The sequence below is a fragment of the Colossoma macropomum genome, unplaced genomic scaffold (assembly GCF_904425465.1).
Source record: "Colossoma macropomum unplaced genomic scaffold, Colossoma_macropomum, whole genome shotgun sequence".
Classification (NCBI taxonomy): Eukaryota; Metazoa; Chordata; class Actinopteri; order Characiformes; family Serrasalmidae; genus Colossoma; species Colossoma macropomum.
In genome coordinates, this window is record NW_023494785.1 from 23,190,564 (window position 1) to 23,212,318 (window position 21,755).

The 21,755-nt window shown below is 39.2% G+C and overlaps 1 protein-coding gene across 1 annotated transcript in view; it reads left to right on the forward strand.

The window, feature by feature from the left end:
• The window catches only part of rbms3 (RNA binding motif, single stranded interacting protein), a 165,042-nt gene that overhangs the window by 41,481 nt on the left and 101,806 nt on the right, over positions 1-21,755 (forward strand). Inside the window, exons 3-4 of the mRNA XM_036587667.1 lie at positions 13,765-13,823; positions 17,899-17,990. Coding sequence (XP_036443560.1) covers positions 13,765-13,823; positions 17,899-17,990 — 151 coding nt within the window. The remainder of the gene's footprint in view (positions 1-13,764; positions 13,824-17,898; positions 17,991-21,755) is intronic.

The following is a 21,755-nucleotide window of genomic DNA, read 5'->3' on the forward strand; positions in this document are numbered from 1 at the left end:
GTGAAATTGACACAAGGGGGGCTGCAGAAAGATGCTACATATGTGCAATTTTTAATTCAGTTTCTTGCACAAGTCACTCTTGCATATCATAGCATTCCTAATACTATATTTTTCGTGGCCTCTTTTCTTCTTGCAATGCACATGCTATTTTTAAAGAACATGTGTTCTGTATGTGTACAGTTATACATATTCATGCTCTGTTTCTGGGCATTAGTTTCATCCAAACCTTGCTAATGCATTTTTCTTACTGCAAACAATTGAAACTTGTGTTCTGCCTCAGAGGAGATTGTGATGATTATAGAAACTCCTCCGCTACTTGAGTAGAGAGCTATGCTCCATGAAATATTAAACTTTTCTGAAGTCCTAGCAAGCTTTGACCTTGCAACCACTCAGTATACTGTAGCAAGTTCCCAGACAGCTTGATAGCTTAGTAAAAGCTTACAAAAGGCAATACTTGGCTAACAAGAGCTAAATATAGAGATTGTAATAGATAACTGTGCCTGTCTTAAGTCATTCATATTGGACTACACTGTTAATCTAGACTCTGCAGGTTTGTTCTGCTCTATAAGAGTCTCTTTCAAGAGAATGTTGCTGCTTGTTTGTTAGGAATTCATCAGGAATTTGCCTTCACATGTAAATGAACATTCTGTACCGGTGAGGTGACTAAACCAAACAGTGTCAATAATGATGAGATGATAATATACTCAATGTTCTCTACATTAACAGTTATCCTATAATCTGAGCTGCTGTTAATGTGAGAAATGATTGGCTAACAGAATCTTACCGTAGTTTGTTAATCATGCCACAGATTTACAGTGATTCTGAGAAATCAGTCAAGAAGGAAAGCATCTGCTTTGGTAGTCAAAGCAAAAAACGGAAATGCTGAATGACAGTTAAGTACTTGAAACTAGAAAAGGAGCCCAGAGTAATGTTTTAAAAATTCAAGCTGTAAGCAACTACACTGTAAAAATGGCTCATCAGTTCATCCTAGAAAAATACCTCATGTGGTAACAAGCAATTGAACTAGTTTTATTCCACTCAAAAAAAAAAAAAATGTTCAAAGTATTTATTTTGGATAAAGCAAGTTTACTTTAGGTTAAACTGATGAAACATTTTTTTACAGTGTATAGTGGCAAATCCTCCTTCTCGTTATCATGAAACTGCAAAACTTTGTGTCAGACAGGGTTCACTTATTGGGCCGGCTCCATCTAAGCCTAGCTGCCTTCAGTTCAAAGCATAAAATGTAAACTATGCTCAGAAATAGTCGTTTCTAAAGAACGTTTTGCCTTTAAGTTCTCTGATATTTAAAGGAGCCATTTTAAGAGTCTGTGCACATCTCATCCCTGAAAGGTAACATGAGGTAACATTTATCAAGCACTTTCTCTCAGTCTGCTCCTTTATTTGATTTAAGCTGTGGATTCGGTGTTCTTCAGACACATTTTGTCAGATATGTTCTTATTACTGTAAAGAATGTGATAATGTAGTACACTTTGTTGCATAAGTCTGTCCTGTAGTCTCACAAACTGTGTTTAGGTATGTTTCTAGCTAGCACAGAGTTTCTGTGTCCACTTGGGTGTAGACCACTCTACTTAAATGGACACTCTGGCCAAAATGAAAACTTTCACCATAGCTACATAAGTTGTAAACATATCTACTCGCTCTCTACAGTGGTGCTGCTGTAGTTTCTACTTAGAAACCCCCCTTCTGATGACACATCCTGGAGGTGGGAGGACCTTTTGAAAAACTGCAGGTGGATTTAAGAGAACGTACTAATTTGTTTGAATGTGCTCTGAAGGGTGCTTAAGGCAAACATTACCTCACTGTTACAGTACTACTTGTAGTTAAATAATGTTTTGTCACTGACCTGGTACGCCTGTTTGCAAGCTAACATTTTGCCATGAGAAAGTTTTCACACTTTAGTTCCCATATGTTTTAACTTACAGTTCAGACTGTCGTTTTTCAGGAAAAAATACCCTATTTCGATTGGTTGCACAATTCAACCTTTTTGCCATAGTAAAATGAATGTGCTGTAACTGCTGACAAATCATCATTGCAATGTAGAGAATGAGGAGGATAACAATCTTAAAGCTAAGGTTAGCAAGTCAGCTACCTAATTATTTAGGTGCCTTATCTCAGTTTGCCTAATTTTCTTTGGGTGAAAAGCTTCTGTTTGGCTTCCTTTTTTTGCTGAATAAAGGCACAATCACTGTTTTCTTTATAGTTTTGTTTGACACACTAATGCTAGCTTTGTTGAATTTATTAATCTATAGGTCAGTGACTAGGCCAGCAGTTAGCATTGGCTAATACCTCAGTAGTCCCCATTGGTTGTTTCATGTATTTGCATAAAGCATGCTGGGTACTGTAGTGACAGAACATTAATAAACAAAAGTGATGTGAAATCATGAATACTGTCAAACTGTCGAGATTGAGGGATACAATGCTGCTTTTAGACCAGAATACCCCTTTTAAAAAGGGAAGGCTTCTTCACTGTTACACTAAAGTCCTCCTTTTTGGAAGCACAGTACAATGTCATTTGGAGGCAACGTACAGCCCTTATGTTCCTGTTGAGAAAATGGCTACCTATCCTGATCTGACTAGCTTGCATTGGTCATGCGTCATATAGGCTAAGTAACCCAATCTTGTAGGCTATGGATGGATGGATGGACGTCCTCTAGGTTCACACTGTGTGAACAAACTAGAGTTGTATTTTACACAATTTTAACCAATGTGACAAATCACTACTGTATGATATGTCACCACATAGGCTATAGCTGAGCAAGTTAGCTCAGCATATCAAATATGCAAAGGCTAAAATAACTCAAATTGTTTGCCCAAATGATTATTAAAAAAAGAATGAATCATTTGCAAATGACAGAACTACAGTGGAGTGAAAGTCACATTCCTCAGAGGTAAAGTGTTTAGGGATTCTGAGTGTCCACCGAGCCTCAGCACCAGAAAGATGGACCGTGTCACTTTAAGGGCATTCCTTTTCATTTTGTAGAAATGGTGCAGTAGAGGTCAGGTTTTGGGAGCATTAGAGTTGCTAAGACAAACAACCCTGAAAACATGCCACAGCCACATCATAAAAGGTCTGATTATGAATTATGAATTTTTAATACGAGCCTTGGGTGAACATGTGCTTCTCATCTCATTTGTGTTTTCTCATTATGCAGCTACACTCAGAGGTGTGTGTGTGTGTGTGGGTGAGAGAGAAATAAACTGGATTTTATCACGCATTCAGAAGCCTGTCTTTTGCTTTTCCTTTCTGTGACTTGATGTCTTATTGAATTAACCCTAAGGACATACGACTATTTCAGATTTCGCATGTCAAGTAATCTTATTTTGGAGACCCTCATTATAGTTTGGATTCTAATCTAACATAGCGCTGTAGTAGAGCAGACACTGGCTAATTGTGTTCAGTGGTTTTATGTCAGAAACTGCTGCTGCTCCTTACTGTTTGCCTTGAGCAAACAGCTAACAAACTCTCTAACTCTGCACACTGTACATATAGGTTTGTGTGTGTAGTTACTGACTGATATATATGTATGTTTGTGTGTGTGTGTGTGTGTGTGTGTGTGTGTGTGTGTGTGTGTATGGATAGATATAGATACAGATAGAGATAGATAGATAGATATATAGATAAAGCACTGTAGAATAATGATGCACCTATTATCCCACTTGAGCTTGCATTACAGTAATCTGTATGTCTCTAATTCCTAATCTGTATCTAATAAAATCTGTATTTTTTTCACTTTACCATTGCTCATGTATTAAGCAGTTTGCTAATGTTACATGTAATTCTCTCCCACATTTAGATTGTTGAAACCTTGTTAAAAACCTTATATGAAATAAAAATGACCACTTTCTAATAAGTAGTTCAACCAAAGACAGCCATCACTGTACTATCATTTTGGCTGCTGTTAAACCAGCAAGTAGAAAACATCTCTCATCAGTAAAAACCAACAGAACTGGTTAAAGGGGAATGTTGTTATCCTTAAGTTTTAAGAGTATGGAAGTTCCTTCCTTCCAAAATGAATCTGCCTCAGGACAGTCCCAAACCATATGTTTCAAAGAAAAAGTTATTCCCAGAGAGCATACCTTGTTGGACTTGGTGTCTGATTAACATTATATCTTGAAAGTGGTGGTCAATTATCTTAAATTTGATGGCAGAAGCACATCAGGTCTACATAACAAGTCTTATATAATATCAATATTTTGGGCAGAGCTTCTGAGAGTTTTTTGCAACTTTGGTTTCTGGGAATTAGCTTTTCATTTTCATATTTTTCATCAGTTCTCTTCATGAAAAGTTTTTTTTTATCGTGTTATTCTCATGCTAAAGGCTATGTGCATTTTACATTTTTGTTTTTTTAATCATTTTTTGTGTTCAAATGTACTAGTTCAACCTATATTGCTATAATAGTTAGATTTGATTGCTGTGATGGTCATTTATGCTCAAAAATGGAACACAAAGATTTTGTCCTTTGTTTGAGACATTGCGAGTCTGAATGCTGGCACTTGCACAAAAAACACACTAATTATCTGCACATTGCTGAGATTGACAAATCCATATTATCATTAAAATTGGCTGGTCTGTTGTGGGTATATGAGTGAGACAATAAGGTGTGGTGGTGTATTTGTTTAGTCTTTTTAGAAATTTAGTGTTGGGGGTGTATTTGTACACTTTCCTCCACTTTGCTTTGAAGTCTAAATATAAGCACCATGTTCAAAAATATCTCTTCAGCTTTTGCACTAAGATTTATGTTGTTGCTTCATTGCTCATGTAACATTTCATATTTTCTCTGAAGTTTAAAGAAAGGACACAAGCTCACTTTCACACTAACTGGCAGCTGAGAATTCTCTCTCTCTCTCTCTCTCTCTCTCTCTCTCTCTCTCTCTCTCTCCCTCTCTCCCTCTCTCTCTCTCTCTCTCTCTCTCCCTCTCCTCTCTCTCTCTCTCTCTCTCCCTCTCCCTCTCTCTCTTCCCCTCTCCAAGCTTGATTGACTAACTGACTGACTGGAGGAATTTCCCTGATGTGCTTTGCTGCCATATTCTGAACAGAGCTATGGGGTCTCTGGGGGATCCTCACACGCAGACTTCAGAAATACATGGCTAGATTCACTCAGCCTTCTACAGCATACAAGTTGTTGTCACTGCTAGTGACATGACCAGTGATGGGCAGTGTTTTCATTAGAGTAGCACTCTTTTATTTATAGAATTAGCCTCTTCACTGTTTCTGTGCCATCGTCATGATGTCACTGGTGGCTCTACTACATAGAGCTTTCCTGTCATCATTTCTCAACTGAAGATCCTTAATAATTAGAAGTCACACAGAAGGTAGTTGTCCATTTCATGAACTGTTGCAGAGTTAAGAGTTAATGTTGAACATGTGCAGTGTTGACCAAACACTGACCCCATTACAACAAAACAAAATAATCTCTGATATTCAATGATATCCATGTTTTCATAAGACCCCTGACGCATCTCAATAAATGTGCTTTCTGCTCTCTTTTATTTACACGTATTTGCGCAATTCAACTGATGAACGTAGTTTACATTCTGTTTGTTACAGTGTAAAAATATGATTGTGAATGATAACAACTGTAGGAAGTAATTGCAGTCAGCTTCAGTAATTGTGATTAGCTTAAACATTTGCGATCGGGCAATTATGTAATAATTGTGACAGACCTAATCTTGGATAGAAGAAAACTGTTAGAAGGACACAGGTTTGTGTTTCTGACTTCTTGCTGGACCCCAGCCATTGCTGCATTGCATTGCATTGCAAATTCCATCAGCAACATAAATGATTTAATTTAATGAAGCATCAATTAGATCAACTAGACATCAGATGGTAACTAGACATCAGATGGTTACCTTCAAAGAATGTTTAGGGAGTTAGGAATGACATTCCGTTCTTGAGACGCTTTACAGGTACACGCCCGTAGCTACATAATGAAGCCTCCATTCAAAGGCATCTAGAGAGATCACAAGGATTGATTCAAAGCAGCTGCTGTGCTGGGGTTATTTTTGACTCAAGTGCAGAACCTCCCTGGCATTGCAACCTGACCTGAAAATGATGATTGCCACTTTGCTTGCAGGTACCAACAATAAATGAGAGAGAGAAAGAGAGAGAAGTGGAAGTGGCCTCAGGTTAAACCTCCTTCAGACTGGCCTTCTGCTCAGCCTATTCAGCACAAGTGCTGTCCAGATCATTTTTAAGAGAGGAGAAACATTGGTCATTTTCAAGGGCCATTGATTCCCTTTGCCAAAATTATGAAGCCACTCAGACCACATGTTCATGACCACAGTAATTCATTACCAGAGTAAAAAAATATATTATATATAGTCTCTTCTGCATGGTTTTCCATCTATGAATGCTTTCAAAGTCATAAAGCCTGTTCAGAGTGAACGAATGCACAAACATCAGACATATGCTCATCTGTGCACACAAATGATGAGTGCAGTGTCAGACAAGACAGCTGCATTGGTAGCCAATTAGGAGATACCACACACACCTGGATGCAAGTTGAAAGACATCGGAGGATGTCGGTTCACATCTCGCGGCACGAGACATCAAACAGCCCGGCACCCATGGCTGCCAGCATTCTAGGAGACATAAACACACAGATCAGAGTGTGTGAGAGGGCTTTCAGAGCTGTCATTAGCACTTCACACGTCAGCTGAGAGCTCCGCACAAAAAAACACAATTTTGGTCCTGGTGATGCACAAAACCAACTGGGAATTGTTCCTAGCCTGTCTGTCGTAATGTGTTGGGCTCTGCATGTTCTTCTTAAAGCGTGTGAAAACATGAAAATATTTACTATATTTATTTTATACCAACATGGGTATGTTTTTTGAGGTTGAGTTTGATGGTTTAACTAGTCTCACAGCATGACTAGCTTGACTGGCCTATTTATGCTGGTCAAGATCATTTTTACTGGTTGACTAGCTTGTTCAAGCTGGTCATGCAGGTAAATTCTCCACTCATCTCCTCTAGTCTCCTATTTTCTCTTTTGTCTCTTCTCCTATTCTCTCTTCTTGTCTCCCTTCTTCTCCCATTCTCTCTTCATCTCCCTTCATCTCCTCTCCTCTCTTCTGGTCTCCTTTCGTCTCTTGTCCTCTCCCCTTGTCTCCTCTAGTCTACTCATCTCCTTTCTTTGTTTCCTCTCCTCTTGTCTCTCATGCCCTCTCCTCTCCTGTCCTTTCCTCTTTTCTTGTCTCCCCTCATCTCCTCATCTCTTCTCTTCTCTTCTCTCATGTTGTCTCCTCTTTTCTCCCTTCCTCTCCTCTCCACTTGTCTCATCTCATGTCATGTTGTCTCATCTCCTCTTTTTCTCTTCTCTTCTCCTCTTGTCTCCTCTCCTCCCCTCTCCTCCCCATCCTCTCCTCTTGTTTTCTCTCCTTTCCTCTCCATCCTCTTCACTCATTCCTCTCTTCTCCATGTTATCTTCTCCTCTCCTCTTAATTTTCACTCATTATGGAAAGGAAGCTCCTCTGGGTCCAGGTGGAACTAGATCACAAGAACATACTGATCCTCTTTAAACTGAATTCTGCTGTTCCCCTCAGGACCAAACCATGTTCGTGTTTGACAGTAAGAGTGAGGCAGAGGGACACTCTGTAAGGCATACTCCTGTGCCCCAGGGCATCTGTGACTGACTTAAGTGGTGTTTAGCCAAAAAAATAAAAAATAAAATAAAAAGTTGTTCAACATAGCTTACTTTTCTAGCAAAGACTGATACTTAAAAGTCCATTAGTTCTAGCTTATATTGCGATCTCAAAAAAGTTCACTAAAATCAAGTTTAAAATATTGCAAAATGTAGGAGGATAACTCTAACTTTAAAACCTTAAAGTAACAGCTACAAATGTTCCATCATTCAGTACAAACATAAGTTTATGTAAGAAACCATAGAGTTCCATCGTACTAAATTCTTTTAAAGAAAATATGAACGTTAGTGTTTGTTAAACTCATCTGACTCGGTCTGAGCTTTGTAACTACCCCTCCTTTTATAACATGACCATAGAGTGACTCTTTTGCGTCATTGCATTTTTGTCATGTACCTTTTCACATTCTTCTGTTTTGCATAGATCAATTAAAAAAGTATAAAGAATATTGAAATTAAATTATACTAAACTGTCATTGCCTATGGCAGCGTGAGTGCTTTGTTTTTGTCATTGCCACAGTGCTATTCGTTTACTTCATTATAACAGTTTCGTAATAAAGGTGTAACGATGCTTTTCAAGTTTGATGTGATTTTCGACTCTGAAGACTTTATAACAAACCTTTGGAAAAGAAGTCCAATCATTGGCACAAAAGTGCATGCATAGGATCCCAACCACTTTACTCTGATGCACCCCAATGCCTAGTTTTGATCACTGATAGTGGTTTATACAAGTCTTCAGCTGCACAACCATATTGGGTCTTTGGTGTCAGATTTTGCACTTTAAAATATGCCACACGTTTGCAGTGGGAAATCCGCAGGCCAGACTAGCTCCAATTATGCAGCTGTGCTGTTGTAACAGGTGCAGAACATTTCTTGGCGTTGTCATGTTGGAATAAGCATAGATGTTTTTGAAAAACATGGCATCTATATGTTGCTCCAAAATGTGTGTGTGTGTGTGTGTGTGTGTGTGTGTGTGTGTGTGTGTGTGTGTGTGTATAGATATATCTTTCAGTGTTAATGGTCCTTGGTTGATGTGCTATGACAGACTTTTGAATATTATGCTGGTAACAATCTGGATGGCCCTTTTCTTTAGCAACAGGGACATGACATTCATTGTTCCCATAAACAATCTGAAAGATTGACTTGACAGACCACAAAACACATTTCCACTCTGCATTCAAACGAGCTCAAGCCCAGAAAAGTCGGCAGTGTTTCTCAATGTTGATAATTAATGGCTTTCACTGTGCATAGTACAGGCCTAATTTGAATTTGTGGATGCAGCAATGAATGCTGTTTATTGACATCAGTTTGTCAAAGTATTCCCGAGCCCATGTGGTAATGGCCACCACAGAAAGCTGTCCTTTTTTAATGTAGTGCTGTCTGAAGGAACGAAGGTCCTGGGCATTCAGTTGTGGTTTTCAACCTTGTTCCTTAAACCCAGAGATTTCTCTGGATTCCCTACCTCTTTTGGTGATGTTTTTACCATATAGGGCGAAATATCTAAAATGCTTGCAGTCGCTCATTGAAGAACATTTTTAAACTGTTTTTTATTAAACATTTTTTACAAAGTAGTGAACTTGACCCATTTTTACTCATATAAGACTAGGCCTTGCATGGATGCTCCTTTTATGTCCAAGCATAATTGCATCACCTGTTAAGGTGTTTTTGAACATTTCGCTTTTGAACATTCCTAGTTCTAAAATGCACCATCTCAAGTTTTTTTGGAATGTGTTGCAGGCACTAATGTCACAATGGGTGTATATTTATAAAAAACAGTGAAGTTGTTGAAATAAAATAAAACATTAAATATCTTGTTTTTGTACTGTTTTTGTATAAACAATTGGTCGAAGTGGATTTTAAAATTACTGCTTTCTGTTCTTGTTTGCCTGTTTTTTGTTGACCTACTGTCCCATCTTTTTTGGAATTGGGTTTGTACATTGTATTTTTGTTTCAGTTTTTAATTGTAATTTTCACATTCGTTTTCCACTAAGCCTTCCAGAGCAGCATAAAGTGTCGAGCTCCTGCAATGAAAATACCAAAACAGGAAGCTAGAGGTCATTGTCCAGCATAAATATGAGCGCCAAGGACTTTTGCCCATGTGCCATTTATTAAGAAAGAGTCCATAGTCTTTGAGTTTTTGTTTGTTGGCTCATTGCTGGACAGGATGCAATTTTTTTGAAAAGGCTACTTTTAAAGGCGCTTTCAGTCACATGACCCCATTCTTAACTGCTTTTGGGAGCTATGCCAGTCTTGTAGTGCCTCATGCCTTCACCACCTTTATTCAGTCTAAATATCTGAGCTTTGATTAACCCTTGCTTGGCAAGAAAGTATGACAGCAGCCCAAGCAGAGTGGTCAGATGTTGGCATGTGTTTCTCTCACGTTGCTTTGGAGTAAACTCTCCCCACACAGCCACTTGTTTTCCTGTCTCTGAGTTTCTGTTATGTGGTTGCAGCCAGTCCGCCAGACAACTGCTTTGTTTACTGACACACCATATTATATGTAGCAAATATCCAAACATCAGCATTGTTTCTGTAAACATTCTCAACCATACTCAACTTGTGAATATCCACATTTTCAAAAACACTCAGCTGCTGTTGCAAATTGTGAGCTAGTGCAGCCTTATATTTATGCCAAACACAGCTTCTTAGACATTGTGTTTTGTTTCTATTGTGTTTTGAGGACAAAAAATGTCAACAGCGTAACCTCATAGGATTCTGATGTGTAAAATGTATTGAGACTTCTTCTTTTTCGATCTGTGGCGTTCGCCCTAAGCCGCCTCACCGGAGATTCATGTGATTCAGATGAATTAGCTGCCGTTTTACCGACGTCGGTGGCATGAAAGCCTGATGTGCCGCCACCGTTCATGGTGACAGTGAAATGATCCCTCCTTTATTAAACGCCTCCGTCCCTATAAAAGTGGGGTAATATACTCTCTCATCTTACCTGGAGGAAGGAGACGCATTAAACATTAATTAAAAGTCACATTGGGAGTGCCTTTCTTATATCAGTCATCCTTTTCTGCTGGCGGATACAGAGCAGATAAGGAACTTTATTACCTTCTTTGATGAAGGAGGGAGGGAAGACAGGGAAAAGTGGGGATGGAGGGGGATGGTGAGCGATCGTTCGCCGATCACATTTATACCTCTGCATGCTTATCATTATTAATGAATGGCAAATGATTTGAGAACACCACTGATTCCCTAGATTGCTGTAAGAGTATTAAAAGTGTAACAATTTTAATACAGTATTGAAAAATCAAATTTATAGCTATAACAAAACTGTACTCTGCTTCTTTTGAGCATCTCTCCTTTTCCCTATTTCATGGAAACCATCAGTGATCAAAACTGAGCATCTGGGGCATTCTATTAGAGTACAGTGGGAGGGAGGATGGGGCGGGGCTTTTGCTATGCACACACCCATGCTCAATTAACTTTTTTCCTAAGTTGCTCATAAATGCTAAGGGTTGTGATTTTTGGGGGCTGTTTTGTTAGATGGCTAATATGGCAGACAATGATCTCAATGTGCTGATCGTTAGTCATTTTGTGAATTTCATTTATCTGAGCCAAACCAATGTAGTAAATAATTACAGCTAACTAGGGCCCAACAGATATGAACAATTTGGCTGATACCAATTTTAAGCCTCTTAAAATGGCAATTTACTTACTGATATGTTTATCATTTATCAAATATGATTGTTTGTTGTCAACTATGAAATTTCTAAAGCCCAAACATAGACGAGAGTTGAAACTCTCAAAGTCTTAAATAAAATCAATATAAAACAAGCCACTTATGATTATCCTTATAATGCTTAACCCCTTAAAACGGAAGGGCCTCTGTGTGGACCACAGTTGAGTAAATATCATTAAAAGATTCATAGAGTCCAGGAAAATCTCTGTATGCAAAGGGACAAGGATGAAAACCAACATTGGCTGGCTGTGATCTTTGGGCCCTCAGACGGCATTGCATCAGACACGATTCTGTAGTGAAAACCACTGCTTGGGCTTAGAAACACTTCCAAAAACCACCATCTGCGAACAGAGTTTGTTGCTGAATCCACAAATGCATGTTAAAACTCTACCATGCAAAGAAGAAACCATATATAAACAGGAACCTCTAAACAGAACCTTCTCTGGGCCCAGACTTGTTTAAGTGGAAAAGTGTCCTGTGGTTTCAATCAAAATTTGAAATTCTTTTGGAAATCATGGATGCTGCATCCTCCGGGCTAAAAAGGAGAGGGACCATCCAATGTGTTATCATTGCACAGTTGACACAAAGCCAGCATCCATGAGGATATAGGGGTACATTAGTGCACATGAGGTGGTTGACTTGCACGTCTGTGAAGGCACCATTAATCCTGAAGAATATATACAGGTTTTGCAGCAACATATGCTGCCATCAAGACGTCTTTTTCAGGGAAGACATTGCTTATTTCAGCAAGACAATGCCAAACCACATTTTGCACAAATTACAGCATGATGGCTCGGTAGAAAGAGTTCACCTGCCTGCAGTCCAGACCGTCACCCATTGAAAACATTTGGTGCATTATGAAATGAAAAATATGACAAAGGAGACCCTGAACTGTTGCGCAGCTGAAATCCTGTATCAAGCGAAAAAGAGGAAAGCGGTTGGTCTCCTCAGTTCCCAAATGCTTACAGAGTGATGTTAAAAAAAGAGCTCATGCAACACAGTGGTAAACAAGCCCCCGTCCCAACTTTTTTGGAACGTGTTGCTGGCAGCAAATTCAAAATGGGCATATATTTTTCAAAAAATAAAAACATTCTCTGTTTCAACATTTGATTTGTTGTCTTTGTACTAAGATCAGTTAAATATATGGTACATCATTACATTTTTTTTTGGAAACAGTGTTGTAGTTACTGAATTATAAGTTCTAATATTATGTGTTTGGTACTTGTTCAAAATAGTTTCACATTCTTGAATATGGTTTCCTTCTATAACATTTAAATTACCTGTGCTTTTCTTTCAGGATTTTAACCTCTTCTTATAAATCCGTGAAACCTTAAAATCAGCCAGTTTTATCAGCCAAATGATACATTGCTCTGAGCCTGAGACACAAATTACAGCATTCGGCAGAATGTGACATGGCTGTGTAGAGTCGCACTCTGAGCCGAGGTGAAAAAGTGAAAAGAAAGCAGGGAGTCTCTCACGCAGCTTTAATGCTCTACAGCATCTAATTAATTCACATGGGTCTGCAGCTTAAGACTTGTGCCCAATCTGTACCTCCCCTCATCCCCTGTTTACTCTCTCTTTAAAGTTTTTTTCTCAGGACTGAATAAGGATATATTGATAAACAGGCCATGGTAAAGGTCTTAATGAAGAGGGGGGAAATTTAGACCCATCCCAAACCCCTCTCCACTCCTCCCTCTGGAGGTTGATCCAAACTTTTAATGAGCACGAGTGTGGGGAAGCTTCGATGTGCTGTCTTTAGCATAAAACTCTAAAGCAACTCCACCTGCAGTCACACAGAGGCACCTACACATAGCACGTGCTTCGTACTGTGACCACAATTCATTATAAATAGACTATTTTCAGGTACAGAGACTTGTGCTTATTTAATTTCCATTTTTTTGTGGAAATTAAAGTCTTAGCAATATTTAATGTATCTTTCATTCTTTTTAGCAGACCTGGTTTAAGTTCTTTGAAGAAATCTGCAGGGATATTTTTCCACACCTCCATAGTTCAGTCTTAGAAGTTGGTTACACTTTCTGCTTTTCACAATCCAAAGTAATACCAAACACATTCAGTGATCTTAAAATCTGGACTTTTTTCTCAGTAACAGCCTCTTAACAGTTACACATCCTTTCACATCCATAGCATTGTATTGTCTTCTCTCATCTCTCAAAGATAGCTTTAAGTACTGTTTATCTCATGGTGACAGGTTCAGTGCATGGTTATTAGGATTCCTGTTTCCCTTTTTAAAAATACATCATTTTAATGTTTGTTTTTTCACTTATGTTTCTTTGTCTTTCCCCTTATTTATGCAAGTGTATTATCATCTATCTAATCTCCTCAGTGAAGGGTGGTCTCTGACTTTTACATACTGCTGTATGTTTTGCTGATTGTGTCTTTTTCCTCTTTCTTTTCCAGGTATGGGAAAATAGTGTCAACAAAGGCGATTCTTGACAAAAACACCAACCAATGCAAAGGTGAGTAATGTTATTGAAGTACTGCTGTTGAAGATAAGCTTGTAATATTTTCCAGCTGTCTAAATGTGACCAGATCAGTCAGTTGAGCCAAATATTTGAAGCAGTTAATGTATTCAGCTGACGTGTTTAGCGCTGCAGAAGTGTGCAGTGTCTGTGCGAGATCATCACTCGTCTTCAGAAACCGGTAAACGTTTACATGATGTTGAGAGTGGCTTCTGGAGCAGCAGAAGTGTGTGGGTGATTGTTGGGATAATCTTTACAACAGGATGAGCGCTCGAGTGCTTGTCGGAGTAGCCCTTCCAGCCGGATAAGAGTTAGCGTGACTAAAAGGGTTAGCGATGGCATGAAATAGAGCAACGTTTCTCCTGTGTTGATGTAAAAAGTGCAGGCCAAGGGGGAGAGGGTAGGAGCAGGAGGCAAGGGGTGTTAAAAATAGCCACAGGGCAGGGGAGGCGTCCGACTGAAATCGATGATTTGGCAGACATCCGCTTTTCAGGAGACACACTGCCATGGATATAATCTGCTGGGTACTGAAGCTCCTCCAGTTGTGTGTGTGTGTGTGTGTGTGTGTGCGCGCACTCAAATGTTTCTACTCAGTTCTTCAAGCATGTAGAACAAGTTTAATGGTGTAATGAATAATGAGTTTTTAATCATTAAATGTAACATGTAGAGAAGCAGAAAAGCATGACGAAGCTCATTGAAACAAGCAGGAAAATTCTGTTAAAATGTGCATGCTAAGGTTTTTAATCTCATTTGTATTTTTATGTAAAAGAAGTGGTTATAATAATTTGAATCTGGAGAAAAGCTGTTGCTGTCAGTACAGTCTTGTTTTACAATCTTGTGTTTGTCAAGTTTTGCTGTTGAAACAAAAGTTCGAAGTGCAGACTTGAAACCGAGTACAAAATGTAAATCAAGAGTAAATGTCATTCACCATGTAACTGTGTGTGTGTGCGTGTATACCTACATAACAATGCATGATATGCATCACAATATTTTATGTTTTAGAGGTCTCATAAGTTGGAACGAACCAAAAAAAAAAATATATATATATATATTATAAGTGATTTAACTACACTTCAGCAACATTAATCGAGATAATAGCAAAACGACAGTAATAACTAGACCTCTAAGGGTTAAAACATGTACAGCAGAGATCACCAATGCTGCTCTTGGAGAACTAATTCCCTGCAAAATTTAGTGTCATACATATGCATTTGATACAGCCTGTCAACACCTTGTGAAAAAATGAATGATCTGGAGCAGGTGTTGTAGATGCTTGGATCTACATTTTACAGGAAGGTAGATCTCCATGATCAGGGTTGGTGACCACTGATCTAGAGAGTTTGATATGATAGTAGAGCCTAAATTCCAGTAAATGTTAAAGACAATATGATCTAACATGCAGTAAATAGTAACAATAAAAAATAAAAGCTCTTTCAAAATGTAATGCTGAGAGAAAGTTAATTGAATCTGCACCCACACTCATATTATTTAGAGTCCAGTTCAATGTAGCCACAGCATGCAGTCGAGAGAGAGAGAGAGGGAGAGAGAGAGAGAGAGGGAGAGGGGCAGAGAAGCAAGGAAACAGAGGAAATCACTCCAGGCTTTAGAGGACTTCCTTTTCCCAGAGATAGCCTCCCCTCCTCGGCCTACCCACCCATCCAACCCCCTCCACCCTGATGGGCCCAGTGCCAGCAGCCATGGGAGCCAGGCCTATTAGAGGAGAGTACAGGGGATGGGACTGAAAAAAACTAGATTGTTTCATTCACTCTTTACGTTTCTGTCATGCTTGGCTGAGTTGTGTGAATTTGCAGATGTGTGTATGGCCTCTTTATAGCCGACTCACTGCTGAAGACCTGCCATAGGTAAGAGTTATGCTCATATAGAGGTCAGCTCCAAACAAACTTTGGATTTCATAAGCAGTCTCTCGAGGGGATCACATGGCCACCCTGATGCTCATTGATTTCTTTCCTTTGAAAACGAGCAAGACTGCTGCTCCTTCACTGATGTCACAGTTCAAAGCGCTTCAGAGCTCCAGAACCACTTTTTTTTTTTCCTCCTCACTTTGTTGGCTAACTGTTTATGCAAGAAGACGCTAGGACGGTCACAGCGGTGCCCTGCTGCGCTAGCGTTCTTAATTACATGGAGCTATATAATAACATATGCTCATAAACGCCTCCATCCCTATGTTTTCAGCATCAAGCTTTACATCAAGCAAACCACAAAGCAGCAGCTTTTTGCTATAGGATGTATTATGCATATTGGTTAATTATGAACTTGTTTGTGAAAAAAGGAAAGAAAATAAACAGCATAATTCCAGTTTCAAAGCCTTGTTTTTTTCCAGCTGGAGAGTGAGCGAGCAAAAGGAGAGAGAAAGAGAGCAGAGGAGAAAAAAGAGGGAAAAGGAGAGTTTGATTCCTACTTGGCTCAATAATAGACCTCTCATTAGAGAGTGAGCATACATATTTGTGTGTTAAATATCACGCTAGTGCAATGACACAGACCTCTTTCTGCTCTCTCTCCCGCTCTCCCTCTCTTGGTATATATGTATATATTTGTATATACATGTATGTATGTGTATGTATATATACATCGCTGTTGTTGGAAGAAAACCTCATATCTCCAAAATGATCATTTTACAGGAGAAAGAACAAACCTACTTTACTTTTAATGTAAGTCAATGGAACCAGACTTTTTTCCTAGTCATTTTGGGCTGGTTCTTTTGATCCATTCTTCATAAAATTTACGCAAAATGTAAAGGGCAACAGGCATTTTCTATATATATATATATATATATATATATATATATATATATATATATATATGGAAAATATATATAGTGTGTGTGTGTGTCTCTCACTATTTCACTCTGTCTTTCTCCACTCCTCATTGTCTTCATTATCTCTCTCTCTCTGCATTTTTCACATTCCCCCTTTTTGGAACCAAATCGCTATCGCTTTTTAGAGAGAGAGAGGGGGTGGGGGGGTTGGAACAGAGATTAGAGAGAGAGAGAGAGAGTAATCACTCGAGGCATTGTATTTATGTTTTTAATTAGGGAATCTCTCCAAATGGAGCTTGTAAGCCAGAGTCTCATATGCGTGATGTCTACTCACACACGTGCGTCTGTTTTCTCTCCTCTGAGGCTCTGCTCTCTCTCTCTCTGTCTCGTTCCTGTGTACGGTTAAACTGGGCGTATTGCTGTGTGTACAGTTCACATCTCTGCATTCTTAAACTCGGACCTTCTGTCCCTGCCAACTTCCTGGTGACCGCTGCTCCGCCCGCGAGGTCAACAGCCTCAGAAACGGTCGCCGCACTCTCTAACCAGAAGCAGGGCTGTCCTTCTGGCCTGTGGTATTCTGGACGCCCTCCTCTCTCTCTCTTTCTTTCTCTCTCTCACTCTCTCGCTCTCTTGCTCTCTCCCTTGTAAAAGGCTTACGAAACATCTGCAGTCTCTGGAACATCTGCATATTTCTGCATATCTTTCTCTCAGTATTTATACAGTATGTGTTGTGCGTGTGACAATTTACACTGTTTTCTAAACCCATTTTATTCAATGGGGAGTGAGCAAGAGAGGGAGACAGAGAAAGACAGATACAGAAAACGAAAGAGAGAGGGAGATAGAGATGAAAATGAGGGAGAAAGTGAGAGACGTGGAGAAAAACAGACTGGGAGACATAAAAAGAAAGAATGCAAAAGAGACAGAGAGCAAGAGACCAAGACAAAGAAAACAAGAGAGAGAGAGAGAGAGACAGAAAGATAGAAAGTGAGAAAGGAACAGAAAGAGAGAGAAAGAGTGAAACTGGGATAAAGAAAGCAAGCGAGAGAGATGAACGTAACTAGCTGAATGTCCTGTGTAAAGCCTGGCTGAATCCTCTTGTCATTTTACTGAAGAAATACTTGACAAGCATGAGCCTGGAGCCAAATAGCTTCTCAGCTTCCCCTACTGTAGCCCCTTAATCACCTCTACACACACACACAGTGTTTTGGAACTGAAGTATTGCTTCGTGCAGAAAGTGTAGTAACATTTTACTTTCTTTTCTCTTCTCTGTGTGTGTGTGTCTGTGTGTGTGTGTAGGTTATGGCTTTGTGGATTTCGACAGTCCTGCAGCAGCTCAGAAAGCAGTGGCCTCTCTCAAGGCCAGTGGAGTGCAGGCCCAGATGGCCAAGGTAAGTCACACAGAGCTACATGCTCACACTGAGCATCCTGTATGATTCACCTGCTGCTGCTACTGACGACGGTGATGATGACAATGAAACACTGTGAAATTGCTGTTAACTGTGATCTGATTTGTACTTGTCATTGATGACTATGACGACGACGACGATGACGATGATGATGATGACTGACAATCAATCAGTCAAGCAAAACATTTTCATTTATAATCTCGTTGAGCTTCATGTGAACTGTACTAACCATGCAGTGACATTCAGTAAGACCACTTAAATAGGAAAAAACCTATATAAACAAGTCTATACAACTCTGTGAGCAAATAAGCACTTGCAGGACTCTGGGAGATGGTCTGCTGCCAGAGCTCTTAGAAATTCTCGAGGGAACCTGACTACATTGTTGTCTTATCTTGGAATTCAGTTTGGGGGCCAAAAACTAAATATAAAGATGTTTTACACAAATTGCTTGAGATAAACAGATTTTCAAATCTAATCTATTTCTGTGGCCTTTCTTGCTGCATAGAACTGTAAAACTTACATTTATATTACAAATATAATCTGGTGGTTTTCTTCATTCCGTGCCATGCAATACAATCTCAATTTGTGTAGAGAAATCTTAATATGGTCCTACATTAAGGGGAGGACCATAGAAAATGTATCTCTGCCTCCATATGTAGCGTAAGATACGAAACATACACGAGAGAGAGAGAGAGAGAGGGTGGTTCAAAGCTTCTGTCTTGTAATATTCATAAGATTTTCGTCTGTCAGGATGCAGATGGTTTATATATCATAAATCCTGTTTAAATGCACGCCTGTCAGCGCTCACAGCCAAACGCCCACTGCTGACCGTCTCCTCTCCCTAATAAAACTGAGAGCCATCAGAGAGACAGACAGACATCTAGAGAAAGAACTAACTTCTTCTGAATATATGATGAGCTGATGTTATAGTCCAAGTTTATTTGGATAGACCCCAAAGACTATCCACTGATTCTCAACAGCATTAGGATTAGAGTCAGAATACGTATCAGATTTAGATTAAGTTTAGATGTGGGTTGAGATTAGGGTTACAGAGTGAGTTTGAAGTTCAGCTTTAGGCAAAAACTAAGTTTATGTTCATAGATATTTAGTTGAATGTAGGGTAAAGACAAGGTAAGGTTTTAACATCATCATTATTATTATTATTTGTTACTAAAGTTCAGTTACCACATATAGAAGGGAGTGTAAAGCCATGCTGTTGTTCAGAGGATGTGCTGTAGATTGCCACATGCATCTTCTAAACAATGAGAGAACAGCAATTAAAAGAGCTAAATGGCCTGGCCTAAGGCTCATTGAATTAAATACAAGCACTCTAGCTTAGTCCTGTTGAAACTGTTTTCATTAAGGGCACTTCTCCTGTTTTAATGCTCCCTGCAAGCAACTAAAGCCCAGTTAAACATGCTCTTGCAACATATCCAACCACTCAGAGGTTTTCAGAGGATTCTTTTTCAACATAACCTAAATTCACAATCTAGTCTATGCATTTATAATATGTAATAAATAAAATATTCAGAAGCAGAAAACATCTATTAACAACCTTCAACAACATCAAAACTGTCTCTCATCCAAACCTGTATATTTACATTGGAAAGTGAAGCTTCAGTCACTGTTGAATACAAGAATGGTCAACCCCAGTTATACTGTTACATACAGCTAGATACAGGAAATAAAGAAACTCTGAGTATATAATTAACTCTTTAAGGCTGAACATAAAAAAGGTAATTCTAAAACCTATTTAATATATTTAGAGTGTCAAAAATATATATAAATATTTAAATGTCCCAAGCTACATTTTTGAACAAGAAAGCACATGAATGGGAATATACAGCACACATCAGTAGCCTTTTGTCATTGCCAAATTCTCAAAATGGATCAGTGGTGAGACACTCGGTTCATTAAGGTTAAAACTTTGAATCTCCTGAACAGTAACTGCTACTTTTGGAATAAAACTTCAGAACTCCAAGGAACTAACTTTGAAGGTGAAGGAATATTCCTAATTGTCTGTGTAAGTATGTAGCAGTATTTCCATTTTGGACCATTTCTATTGGTCTGTTCATTGACACAGAGGCAGCTGACATTTTCAAATTATACCAATATATCTATATATCAAATATAGAGTTTGGTTCAGACAGCGACAGTGTGTTCCAGTACTGAAAATCCATCTAAGATAAATAACATAGAAATAAAGAGATTACCAAGAAAGATCACAGAGCTCAGCTGAAACCGCTGACTGTGGAATGAGTGCTGGGTCGTACTCTCGATCAGCCTTTGTCTGAACTGTGAAGTGTGCTGCTATGAGGACAGAGTGTGTTTACACTGGAGAGGATTGGATAACTTGAGCAATCATCTCATGCCTGTCCACTGTGACTGAGCTGTTGATGCCTGAGCCCCGGAGGACGATTGTCCCACCCTCCCACCCTCCTTTTTCCCTCTGATTGGTGATCACAGTGCTGTTTCCCCTTCAGCCTATTACACTGAATTACAAGGTGCATTCTTTTGATTGCTGTGTCTGCTTCCCAGAGGTAACAACAGGCCGTGTTGCTTTCTTAGACAGCTGCATACCTCACTGAACAGAATACACATTCAGTAGAGGCGGCCAGGCTGTACATTTACAGTGAATTACTGTCATATTTTTCAGTAGTGAGAGAGTGCTGACTAGTATAAAGGTGTTTGGTTTTGAACTGTGGAGAGAAGTGGCCTGTTTTGCTGATGCACAGGCAGCTCCAATGACCCAAATCCTCAAAACCTTAAGACCCAATGCAGAAAGGACAAACTGTGCCGTAGCCTATCGCTAGCTCTGGGTTTACAAGCAGATAGCAGAGAAGTGTATAATGTATTACACACAGGCGCATTGTTGTGCCATTTCACTGTTGTGACACTGGTCACCTTCCACTAGCACCAAGGTCAGGGCCAGATTCAAAGAAAAGGGAGCTCTATGTTAGCACTATATAAGAGCAAATAACTGCCGTAATAACCAAATAACTACCATTGCACTTTTTTTGTTTGGGTAGAGGGCCACCATGCAAACTAAAGAGGGGTGTAGAGGGAGATTTTACTTGTTACATTAACTTTCACTGAAGTCCTATAACGTTTCCGTTTTAGTAGTTTGTTAAAACGCCTTCAACATATATATGTATATGTATTATGTATATCTTTGGGGCCCTAGCTGATCTCACTATGATAGTCCTGGTTTGACCCATCCTGATCCTACTTCACTAAAGAATCAAGTGAATATGATTAGTAGTGGTCACGATGAATGCTAAAAGGGGGCTTGATTGACAGTTGTAAATCCTCCATCTGAGATGTTTGAATTGCTAGTGGAAAATAACTGACTTGCATTTAAAAAGGCTTATCCCTCTAAAAATGGGGTGCTTTTATTTGTCTGGTTTTGCATCGTGTCCAGGTAATAACACCATATGGACATGAAATTGAGGCTGAGCTAGTGACACAGATGCAATTATATTTTTGCCTCCTTGTGTATCCTTCTGTAAAAGCAGACTGAGAACATATTGTCTGTAGTGATGTCTAATTTTTTTCATTACTATTGCTAAGCATTTTTCAATTCCAAGTTCACTTTTTCAAAACTATTTGCACAGCAGCACTCTTTGTGGACCAAACCGTGAATGATGTTTGCACTGCTTTAACACAAAATGCATTCAGGGAACACAGTTTTTCAAATATCTTGCTTTTGTTTTCAGCCAAGCTTAACGTCCAGCACGGCTGTGTATT